Source organism: Odocoileus virginianus, chromosome 3 (assembly GCF_023699985.2).
Source record: "Odocoileus virginianus isolate 20LAN1187 ecotype Illinois chromosome 3, Ovbor_1.2, whole genome shotgun sequence".
Lineage (NCBI taxonomy): Eukaryota > Metazoa > Chordata > Mammalia > Artiodactyla > Cervidae > Odocoileus > Odocoileus virginianus.
Genome location: NC_069676.1, coordinates 15,069,084 through 15,081,166, shown reverse-complemented (window position 1 = coordinate 15,081,166; position 12,083 = coordinate 15,069,084). Strand labels below are relative to the sequence as shown.

Here is a 12,083-nt window from a genome sequence, read left to right as displayed (position 1 = left end):
CAGGGCAAGTACTTTGAGATCCAGTTCAGCCGAGGTGGGGAGCCGGATGGGGGCAAGATCTCCAACTTCCTGCTGGAGAAATCCCGTGTGGTCATGCAGAATGAAAACGAGAGGAATTTCCACATCTACTACCAGGTGCAAGGAAGGTGGCCATGCGGCTGGGGCAGAGGGAACCCCACTAGAGCCCAGGGGGGGATACCACGGGAGGGTCAGTGTTTGGGAGCCCGTGATGGCGAGGACTGGGGGGTTACAAGGGCTGCCCCCATCCACCACCACGTGAATGAGCTTCACTTGCCCTGCAGCTGCTGGAAGGGGCCTCTCAGGAGCAGCGGCAGAACCTAGGACTCATGACTCCTGACTACTATTACTACCTCAACCAGTCAGACACCTACAAGGTGGACGGCACCGATGACCGGAGCGACTTCAGTGAGACTCTGGTGAGCACCTGTTGCCACTTCAGCCCCCGGAAACCTTCTTGTGTTACAAATCGGGAAACCAAGGCCCGGAGAGGGACAGGGACTTGCCCAAGGTCACACAGCAAAAAAAAAAAAAAAAGCCAGGAGAGGGGTCCAGGTGTCCTGACCGTCCCCCCACCCCTGCCCCCTGCCCCGCACATCTGTGCTGTGGCCGCTGAAGCCTAACCCGCGGGTCGGCTGGAGGTCGGGCTTTGCACCAGAGGCTCTGCGCCCCACGTGCTTACAGAGCGCCATGCAAGTCATCGGGATCCCGGCCAACGTCCAAGAGCTGGTCCTGCAGCTCGTGGCGGGCATCTTGCATTTGGGAAACATCAGCTTCTGCGAAGACGGGAATTACGCCCGGGTGGAGAGTGCAGACCGTGAGTGTGGGTGCTGCGGAGGGTGTGGTGGAGGCGTGTGTGTGTGTGTGTGTGTGTGTGTGTGTTTGTTTGTGTGAACTGCTTCCTCCCAGTTGTGGCCCCTGGCGTCTGAGGACCTAAGCGAACAAGATCGATGTCACGGGGCAAAAATGGAGAGAGATGGGAGCCCCTGTGTGAGGCCCAAGAACCTGACGGGCTGTTCCCTTTCTCCCCACCCCACCGCTTGGCAGTCCTGGCCTTCCCCGCCTACCTCCTGGGCATTGACAGCGGGCGGCTGCAGGAGAAACTGACCAGCCGCAAGATGGACAGCCGTTGGGGCGGACGCAGCGAGTCCATTGACGTGACCCTGAACGTGGAGCAGGCAGCCTACACACGGGATGCTCTGGCCAAGGGGCTCTACTCCCGTCTCTTTGACTTCCTTGTGGAGGCAAGTGGGGCTCTGGGGACAGGGGTGGGGGAAGAGGGGCTCTGGGGCAGCAGGCCCAGGGCTTGGACCAACCAAGAGGGGGAGGGGGAGCATCTTGACTGTCATGACCTCGCTAATGCCCAGCTGTGGGAGGTACCACACCGAGCAGGAGTGATTGATGGGAGATTTAAGGTCTATCTTAAAGACTTCAGGTCTTCCTTAAAAACTAATCTGTGGGCTTCCCTCGAGGCTCAGACAGAAAAGAATCTGCCTGCAAAGGAGTGAGACTCGGGTTCGATCCCTGGGTAGGAAAGATCCCCTGGAGAAAGGAATGGCAACACACTCCAGTATTCTTGCCTAGAGAATCCCATGGACAGAGGAGCGTGGAGGACTACAGTCCAGAGGGTCACAAAGAGTTGGACCCAACTGAGCAACTAATACTTTCACTTTCACTTTGGCTGTTGCATGGAGCCCAAGCAGGAGGGGGCCTATGGGAAATGTCCAGGCCTGAATCAAGATGGGGGCTGCTGGAATGGAGAGGGGTGGGTGCCTTAGAGAGAGCCATGAAGGCGGCTGTCAAAAGGACAAAGTGATGGACCAGGTGATGGTGGACGAGAACAGGATGTGACAAGGTCAAGAACGGTGACTAAACATGCAATGGTTGCAAACAGCAGCCTCCCTTGGCCTGTTGCCTAAGGGATCTTGGAGACAGTCCTTTCCAGGGGACATTCATGATGGACAAGCTGCCCCTCCCCCAGTCTCGGCTCCATACAGGTGAGCAAGGTGCCTTTGGAAAGCCCCAGGGCCCAGTGGCCAGGGTCCACCCTGGCCAAGTCATAATGTCTACCCGCACCAAGGAGCATATGTTTGAGGCCCTCCAGAGGGTCAAGTTCAAGTTCCCTGGCTGCCAGAAGATCCATATCTCCTAGAATCGAGGATTTACTAAGTTTAATGTGGATGGATTTGGAAACATGGTGGCAGAAAAGCAGCTCATTCCAGATGGCTGTGGTGTCAAATACAGCCCTAATCACTGCCCCCTGGACAAATGGTGGGCCCTGTGCTCATGAGAGCCTGGGCACTGTCCCATCCTTACTTGGGTGTGCTAAGTCGCCTCAGTCATGCCTGATTCTTTGCAACCCTATGGACTGTAGCCCACCAGGTTCCTCTGTCCATGGGATTCTCCAGGCAAGAATACTGGAGTGAGTTGCCAGTTCCTCCTCCAGAAGGTCTTCCCAACACAGGGATCAAACCTGTCTCTTGCACTGATAGGCAGATTCTAGCGCCACCTGGGAAGCCCGCTCTTTACTCATGCCCACCAATAAATCCCACTTTCCTGTCATAAAAAAGATAAAAAGGATTGTGACTGTAGTAGCCAACGCTCCATAGCAATTAATACATGCCAGCTATGCTTCTGTCTTCAAGCATTGATTTATTTAATTCTTAAGAAAAAGCCCTCTAAGAGAGATGCTACTGTGAACTCATTTTAAAGATGAGCAAATAGAGGTGCAAAGTGGTTAAAGGGCAGAGCCAGCTCCCAAGGCAGGAACCCTAATATCCTAACACCTGGTTTCTTGTAGGAATGATGGACAGGGGTGAGGGTAGGCACAGCAATGGAGAAGGCAGGAGAGACACTGGTGGGAGGGGACAAGAGCATCTCAAGACAGTGGGAGGCCTGTGTAGTCACTCACCTAGTGTCCCTCTGCATCACAGGCCATCAACCGTGCCATGCAGAAGCCCCAGGAGGAGTACAGTATCGGCGTGCTTGACATCTACGGCTTTGAGATCTTCCAGGTATGACCCTGCGGCCAACCCATGCCCACCCTGGGGGAGGGGGACCTCCAGCATCAGCCCGCTGAGGGAGGCATGCTTTTCCTCCCTTGGCAGAAAAATGGCTTTGAGCAGTTCTGCATCAACTTTGTCAACGAGAAACTGCAGCAGATCTTTATTGAACTCACTCTGAAGGCTGAACAGGTGGGCAGGGGAAGACAACTGGCCAGGGCCAGGGGTCACTGGGGAGGAGGTGTGGGGCCATGAAGGTTGCCAAGCAACCAGGGACACCCCAGCCCCACATGGGCACTTCTCTCTGCTGACATGTCCAAGTTCCTTCTTCACAAGAGGTTTTCTACTTCTAAAGCTCTGATGAGGGCTGGAGCATTGCCTCTTTGTTCAGACCTTCAATGGGCTTCCTGGTGACTCAAGACAGTAAAGAATCTGCCTGCCAATAACAGGCACTGCTTGCGGTGCTGAGAAGACCCCCATGAGTGGGATGGACAAAATCCTGCTGTTTTCATTCTACCCATCCTGCAGAGGCAGAGCCTGAGACTAGGATTCAGGGAAAATACCAGGAGATGACTGAAGAAGTGAGAAAGGGATTTTTTTAAAAATTATTTATTTATTTTTGGCTACACCACACTGCATGTGAGATCTTAGACTCCCACCTGGGATTGAACCCATACCCCCTGCAGTGGAAGAGCAGAATCTTAACCACTGGCCTTTCAGGCTCTGAAAGGGATTTTTAAGAGCCAAATGGGATGTATTCATGAAAAGGTCACACTTCAGGCAACTGGGGCTCAATTCTGGGGCCCCAGGGGGAAGGTCTGACCTCCAGGGAAATGAGATTTGTTATGGGAGACAGTCCTAAGTGATGAGATGGGAGAGACAAGTTATGGGGGGGGGGGGGACATCTGTCACATCTCCTCCACCCATGCTTATGAAGCTAACATTCTAGAAACACTCACATCTTTGCGCCCGGTCTCATCCCTGCCCCCTTTGCCACCCCTAGGAGGAGTACGTACAGGAGGGTATCCGCTGGACCCCCATCCAGTACTTCAACAACAAAATCGTCTGTGACCTCATCGAAAACAAGCTGGTGAGGCCTGAGCCAGATTTAGGGGTTCTCGCTGGGCCCCAGTCAGAACTAGGCTTGGGAAATCACTGTGCTCCTGAGCTGGGCTTGGAAAAGCTGGGAGAACCCTGGAGGTTCTGGGCCCCCATAGACCCTTCTGACCCACGCTCCCCCTTAGGTAGTTGGAGCCCCACAGACATACCCATCAGCCAGCACTTCCATTCACTCTGCTCATCTGTCACTTACTCACTCCACAAACATTGCCCCCAAGGCAGGCTGCGGGAGAGAGAGGGCTCAAAGTTGACAGGTCCCCTACATCTCCATCTGGGGAAAAGGATAGAGGCACGGATCCCTTATGGGCTTCCCCACCCCGTCCTGTACCAGCCAGCTTCCACAGCATCTCCACACATCGGAGCTTCCCATCACGTCCGCTCCCTCCCAGGAGCGGCAAGGGGTTGGGGCCGGGCCGGGCTGAGCCCTTCCCCACCTCCTCACCCCCGCCCCCACAGAGCCCCCCAGGCATCATGAGCGTCCTGGACGACGTGTGCGCCACCATGCACGCCACCGGCGGCGGCGCCGACCAGACGCTGCTGCAGAAGCTGCAGGCGGCCGTGGGCAACCACGAGCACTTCAACAGCTGGAGCGCGGGCTTCGTCATCCACCACTACGCGGGCAAGGTGCGCCCCGCCCCTCGGACCCTCAGACCCCGCCCCTCAGGCCCGACCCCCCCCAGACCCCGCCCATCGGACCCTCAGACCCCGCCCCCCAGGCACGACCCCACCCATCAGACCCCGTCCCTCGGACCCTCAGACCCCGCCCCTCGGACCCGACCCCACCCATCAGACCCCGCCCCTCGAACCCTCAGGCCCGACCCACCCATCAGACCCCGCCCATCGGGCCCTCAGACCCCGCCCCTCAGGCCCGACCCCATCAGACTCCGCCCCTCGGACCCTAAGGCTCCGCCCCTCAGGCCCGACCGCCGCCCCTCGGACCCTCAGACCCCGCCCTCAGGTCCGACCCACCCATCAGACCCCGCCCCTCGGACGCGCCCCCTCAGACCTGACCCGGCCCCTCAGACTCCTCCCCTCGGTCTCCGTCCCCTAAGACCCATCCCCGCCCATCAGATCCCGCCCCACTCTGGCCCCGTCCCCACTCCTCAGACCCTGTGCCTCGAACCCCGCCCGTCAGGCACCGCCCCTCAGACACCCCCGCACACACCTCCAGAGGCTCCCCGCTGCAGCCTCCCAATCTCCCAACAGAAGGAATCTACCCAGACACCAGCCAGTACTAAAGAACACTGATCCTCTTCTCGAGCCCTTCCCCTACTGACCAGAAACACGATCCCCCTCTCCCACTGACCCCCAGGAATTGGCCTAGCCCTCCCCCCCACTATCACGGCCTTTCAGCAGGGCAGGTAAACCTAGTGTCCACTCCCCCATCAAGGCCACAGCACTCCCAACTAATAGGACAGCAACCCCTACCCCTTACAGACTCCTTGGGTGGCTCAGTGGTAAAGAATCTGCCTGCCATTGCGGGAGATGCAGGTTTCATCCCCGCGTCGGGAAGATACCCTGGAGAAGGGGATGGCAACCCACTCTAGTATTGCCTGCAGATTCTCACGGACAAAGGAGCCTGGTGGGCTACAGTCCAAAATGACTGAGCACCCCCCCACACACCTTACAGGACACAAACTCCCTCCCATCAACCCCAAATTAGGCAGCAGAGCCCCCTAAGCCCCAATCTGAGCTATAAGCCCCAGTGTCCCCCTGACCCAGAACATGGCCCCGCTTCTTCTGATCCCAACTTGGAGACGCCTGGATCATGCTGCAACCTACCGCCTCAGACAGACCCCCTACAGACAGACCCCCTACCCAAAGTTTCAGAAACCCACTGTCCTCCCACCCTGGCCAAGGTCCTCCTCCCCAGTTTACAAGACTGCACACTCTCTCTTTGACCTTATCATGGGCAGTAAACAGCCCCAGTGGTTCCCTGACTGTGCTGCAGCCCACCATTCCTAAAGTGGGCTTGGGCTCTGTGCTTCTCATCCTGAGAGTAGCCTGACCAGAACTATAGGGAGCCTGCACCTTGGATAGCAGACCCAGTCTACAAGCCAGGCTGAAACCCACCCACCCACCAAACTCCAGCCAGTGCTATAACCCTCCTGACACATCCCCCAGGCCCCCAGTTGACCAGAACACAGAGGCTCAATGTGACCTTTTGATTCCAAATTAATTAGCAGACACCCAGGAACTGCTCTTCCCTGCCCAGATTACAGCCCCTTACTCCCCAAGCTGGGATATGTCATCTCCTCCTTCCTCTGATCCAGTCTGCAGCTCCTTCCCCCAATCTGGACTGTAACCCTCCATCTTCTCTCCCCTCTGACCCAGACTGCAGTCCTAACCCTCCAATCTAACCTTGAACATTAGACCTCCAGCCCCACCCCCCTCAACCAGGTCCATGCTGCTCCTGACTGCCTAATATGAACCATAGATACTGCCCAGTCTTCTCACCCCAGGGTGGGCCCCCATGGGATCCCCAATCCCTCACTTCAGATTCTCATTCCCCACCCCATGCCACTTTCCTCCAGGTCTCCTATGACGTCAGCGGCTTCTGCGAGAGGAACCGTGATGTCCTCTTCTCTGACCTCATAGAGTTGATGCAGACCAGTGAGCAGTGAGTGGTCTCAGGCGTGGAGGTCTCTGGGCAACTCCCTGTGGGGATGGGGGAGGCCCAGGAACCACCTAACCTTCCCCAGAGCTCCCATCACTCCATAGAGTTTGTGGGGGCAGCTGTTTCTAGTGAATTTTGCTGTTCAGTGGCTCAGTCATTTCTGATTCATGACTCCAGGGACTGCATGCCAGGATCCTGGCAGTCACTGTCTTCCAGAGTTTGTTCTAATTCATGTCCTTTGAGTCGGTGCCATCCAACCGTCTCATCCTCTGCCACCCCCCTCTCCTGCCCTCAATCTTTCCCAGCGTCAGGATATCTTCCAATGAGTCGGCTCTTTGCATCAAGTGGCCGAAGTATTAGAGCTTCAGCTTCAGCTTCAGTCCTAATGAGTGCTTAGGGTTGATTTTCTTTAGGATTGACTGGTTTATCTCCTTGCAGTCCAAGGAACTCTCAGGAGACTTCCCCAGCACCACAATTTGAAAGCAAATGGAACATAGCACAGGGTGAATGTTCTAAGACAGTGGTTCCTAAAGTGCTGATAGTGTGGTTTCTAGAATTGTAACATGAGCATCTTCTGATACAAGAAGAATCTCAGGCTCCACCATAAACTGAATGACTCAGAGTCTGCATTTTAACAAAATCCCAGGAGCCATGTGTACATTCGAGTTTGGGAACCACTGATTTAGAGCAACTCTGCCCAATATTATTCCACATCCAATAAAACTGAATCTACACATATACTTATTTTTAAATGGTCCGATTCAGGTCTAAATTGCATACCATTAAATGCATCCATTTTTAGAAATGATTTTTAATAAATGTACAGAATTGTACAGCCATCACCACAATTCACTTTGAAACATGTGCATTACCCACAAAGATCCCTCATGCAAAACTGCAGTCAAATCCCCATTCCTATCACTTGTGTGGGCTTCCCTGGTGGTTCAGCAGTAAAGGAACCCGCCTGCAATGCAGGAGACACAGGGGTTTGATCCCTGGGTTGGGGGGAGAAGATCCCCTGAAGGCGGAAATGGCAACCCACTCCAGTATTCTTGCCTGGAGAGTCCCATGGAGAGAGGAGCCTGGTCCATAGGGTCGCAAAGAGTTGGACATGTGAGCACACATATGTGCAAACACATCAGTTCAGTTCAGTTCAGTCGTTCAGTTGTGTCCGACTCTTTGCGACTCCATGAATCGCAGCACACCAGGCCTCCCTGTCCATCACCAGCTCCCGAAGTTTACTCAAACTCATGCCCATTGAGTCGGTGATGCCATCCAGCCATCTCATCCTCTGTCATCCCCATCTCCTCCTGCCCCCAATCCCTCCAAGCATCAGGGTCTTTTCCAATGTGTCAACTCTTCACATGAGGTGGCCAAAGTACTGGAGTTTCAGCTTCAACATCAGTCCTTCCAATGAACACCCAGGACTGATCTCCTTCAGGATGGACTGGTTGGATCTCCTTGCAGTCCAAGGGACTCTCAAGAGTCTTCTCCAACACCACAGTTCAAAAGCATCAATTCTTCGGCGCTCAGCTTTCTTTATAGTCCAACTCTCACATCCATACATGACTACTGGAAAAACCATAGCCTTGACCAGACGGACCTTTGCTGGCAAAGTAATGTCTCTGCTTTTTAATATGCTATCTAGGTTGGTCATAACTTTCCTTCCAAGGAGTAAGTGTCTTTTAATTTCATGGCTGCAGTCACCATCTGCAGTGATTTTGGAGCCCAAAATTATGAAGTCTGACACTGTTTCCACTGTCTCCCCATCTATTTCCCATGAGGTGATGGGACCAGATGCGATAATCTTAGTTTTCTGAATGTTGAGCTTTAAGCCAACTTTTTCACTCTCCTCTTTCACTTTCATCAAGAGGCTTTTTAGTTCCTCTTCACTCTCAGCCATAACGGTGGTATCATCTGCATATCTGAGGTTATTGATATTTCTTCCGGCAATCTTGATTCCAGCTTGTGCTTCTTCCAGCCCGGGGTTTCTCATGATGTACTCTGCATATAAGTTAAATAAGCAGGGTGACAATATACAGCCTTGACGTACTCCTTTTCCTATTTGGAACCAGTCTGTTGTTCCATGCCCAGTTCTAACTGTTGCTTCCTGACCTGCATACAGGGTTCTCAAGAGGCAGGTCAGGTGGTCTGGTATATAGTCTGCATCTACTAAGCAGTCCACTCATTCTAGATTATAGCCCTCGGGGAAGATCTCATCAAAGAGGAATGTAACAATGAACATAACAATGTTGCCAAACCAAACTCAAGCCTGCCCACCTGACTCACTGCAAAGTCAACCTCCCAACACTACCAGGCGGTAAAGGAAAGTACAGCATTAATTGCAGGTCCAAGCAAGGAGAACAGGTAGCTCTACTCAAAAGACCCCAAACTCCCCGAGGGCTTTCAGGGAAGGATCTTTACAGACTGTGTGAGAGAAAGGGTCACATGGTGTGATCCTTTCACAATTTTTTGGTCAGTTGATGGTGAAGTAACAGGGTGATGTTTCAAGAATCTTAATCATCAACTTTCTGGTTCCAGCTGGTCTGGGGTCTACATGCTGGTGGTCAGAATTTATTTAACTTCTTCTACCTGGCAGGGGTTTTAGTATCTGCAAAACAGCTTAAGGATTTGGCTCAGGATATTATCTATAGCCCTTTGTTGTTAGTTGCCAAGTCATGTCCAACTCTTTGCAACCCCATGGAACTGTAACCCCCGAGCCTCCTCTGTCCATGGGATTTCCCAGGCAAGAATATTGGAGTGGGTTGTCATTTTTTTCTCTCCAGGGAATCTTCCCAATCCAGAGATTGAACCCTTGAACCTCATCTCCTGCATTGGCAGGAGGATTCTTTACCAGTGAGCCACCAAGGAAGCCCTCTACACCCACTGAGGAAGAATTGAAAGTCTTTAACTTTCTTTTACAGCTAAACTATCATTACTGTGTCCTGCTTGACTGCTTTCCTTTGTTTCTGTATTTTCCCACTTTTCTGATTAAATTTGCCCTTTGGAATTCAGAGAAGGCCTAGGAGGCTAAAGCTTTCCAACAGCAAATGGGGGGTGGGGGTGGACATGGGAAGGAGGAGGAATTGTCTGTCTTTGGGAAGTTCCCCTCAAGGGTCCTGCTCAGTTTCACCAAAGTGAATTTAACCAATGCCCTGTTGATAGACACAGAGATTGTGCCCATCTGTGGCTACCACCCATGGGGCCGCAACAGCAAGGTCTTTGTCTGTATTTCCCTGCACGCGTGTGCAAGCCTCTGCCTCCAAGGGGACCTACCTGTGATGCCAGAGATGCCACATCACTTAGTCGAACTGTTTTATTTTACTTGCTACCCAAGTCATGCACAGTCACAGAGGAAAAAGTAACAATACAAATAAATCAAGGAACCAAAAGGATGAAACCCACCCTCTGGTTCGCATCATCACACCTGCCGACATTCAGGGAGAACCACACATGTACAGCATGATCTCTGGGTCCCAGACACCTCAACAGCTCCACCTCCAGGAAGGCACCCGACGTTCGCCTGCACCTCCAAACTCCTTCTCTTCCCCCACCCAGGGCCTTCCTCCGGATGCTCTTTCCTGAGAAGCTGGATGTGGAAAAGAAGGGCCGCCCCAGCACTGCTGGTTCCAAGATCAAGGTGGGCATGGGGAGGGATGCGTCCAGTTCTTTCATTCCTATGTCCATCTCTCCCCATCACAGAGCCTCTGCCCCTCCCTCTGGCATCTTCTATGCAACAAGGGCTTCTTCCAGCGCTGGGGTTGGGGAGCTTGGACCAGCTTCCTTAATATCCTCCTAATCGCCTAAATAAAGACATGAGCCATCATCCTAATGATTTTTTTTTTTTTCTTTTGGTCTTTTGGTCATTTGTCACTTTCTTCTTCATTATGGTAAAATATACATAAAGTGAAAGTGTTAGTTGCTCAGTTGTGTTCAGTCCTTTGGGATCCCATGGACTGTCATCAGCCAGGTTCCCCTGTCCATGGGATTCTTCTACAGGCAAGAATACTGGAGTGGGTCACCATTCCCTTCTCCAGGCTATCTTCCTGACCCAGGGATTGAACCCACACCTCCTACATTGTCAGGAGGATTCTTTACCATCTGAGCCTTAACCATTTTTAAGTGTACATCTCAGCAGCATGAAGGACATTCACATTGTTGTGCATTGTTGTTGTGCAACCATCCCCACCATTGATCTCCAGAACTGTCTCACCTCCCCAAACTGAAATTTTGTCCCCATTAATCACTAACTCTCCATCCTCTCGCCCAGCCCCTGGCACCTGCCATCCTGCTTTCTGTCTCTATGGGTGTAACTCTTCTGGGGACTTCCTATAAGTGGAATTGGACACTTATGTGGCTGGTTTATTTCACTGAGCATAATATCTTCCAAGTTCATGCATAGGCCAGAATTTCCTCCCTTTTTAAGGCTGAATAATATGCCATGGATATAATGGATATTTTCTTATCCATTCCTCCACTGATGGACACTTGGGCTGTTTTTGCCTTTTGGCTATTGTGAAGAGTGCTTTTATGAACATGGGTGTACCATCATAATAATACTTTAATAACAGTATATTGAGCACTTCTCAGTGCTGGCAGCAAACACGAGACACTTTACAGACAGGAGATTAGTCCCACCTGGCAGATGGGAGGCCAAGGCACAGAGAAGTGCAGTCACTGGCCCAGATCACACAGCAGAACTGTGATCCATGCCAGGGTCTCTCCTTCCACTCCTCTAGTCTTCCCCCTTGGAACGATTTCCTTTCTAGTCTCCCCTGCAGGACTAAATGCACCACCCTGGCCTCTCAGGCACACACGTGTGATTCTCTGCTTTTAAAACACCTGTGCCCCAAAGGACAGGCAGTGTGTGCCCCCACATGCTCAGCTATTCCATCAACAAACCTTCGCTGAGCACTCACTCTGCGCCTGGCTAAGCGGTGAGTGCAGCAGGCATGAGAGCTCCTAGTTTGGAGTTCAAGGGTCAGGTACACACACAGGATATCAACCCCATGTGGTACATGCTAACAGAGCCACATAGGGACCAGGGATACCTGAGTCCATCAGGTGCCACCCCCACGTTCCCGTGCCACGTGTCTCAGTCTTTTGGGGCTGTATTCAGAATGGGAAGAGAGAGGGGCCAGAGGGTCCCATCTGTGCCCCCCTATCCCCATCTTCTCTCCCCCCTTAGAAACAAGCCAATGACCTGGTGTCCACGCTGAAGAGATGCACACCCCACTACATCCGATGCATCAAGCCCAACGAGACCAAGAGGCCCCGTGACTGGGAAGAGAACAGGTAACCACCCCCGCCCCCGCCCCACCTAAGCC

At 52.9% G+C, this 12,083-nt stretch overlaps 1 protein-coding gene across 1 annotated transcript in view; it reads left to right on the top strand.

Annotated features, from left to right (window-relative positions):
• MYO1F (myosin IF) overlaps window positions 1-12,083 on the top strand; it is a 38,838-nt gene that overhangs the window by 14,696 nt on the left and 12,059 nt on the right. Inside the window, exons 7-17 of the mRNA XM_020898668.2 lie at window positions 4-135; window positions 303-437; window positions 703-835; window positions 1,066-1,262; window positions 2,952-3,032; window positions 3,126-3,212; window positions 4,024-4,110; window positions 4,596-4,763; window positions 6,674-6,759; window positions 10,315-10,396; window positions 11,945-12,051. Coding sequence (XP_020754327.2) covers window positions 4-135; window positions 303-437; window positions 703-835; window positions 1,066-1,262; window positions 2,952-3,032; window positions 3,126-3,212; window positions 4,024-4,110; window positions 4,596-4,763; window positions 6,674-6,759; window positions 10,315-10,396; window positions 11,945-12,051 — 1,295 coding nt within the window. The remainder of the gene's footprint in view (window positions 1-3; window positions 136-302; window positions 438-702; window positions 836-1,065; window positions 1,263-2,951; window positions 3,033-3,125; window positions 3,213-4,023; window positions 4,111-4,595; window positions 4,764-6,673; window positions 6,760-10,314; window positions 10,397-11,944; window positions 12,052-12,083) is intronic.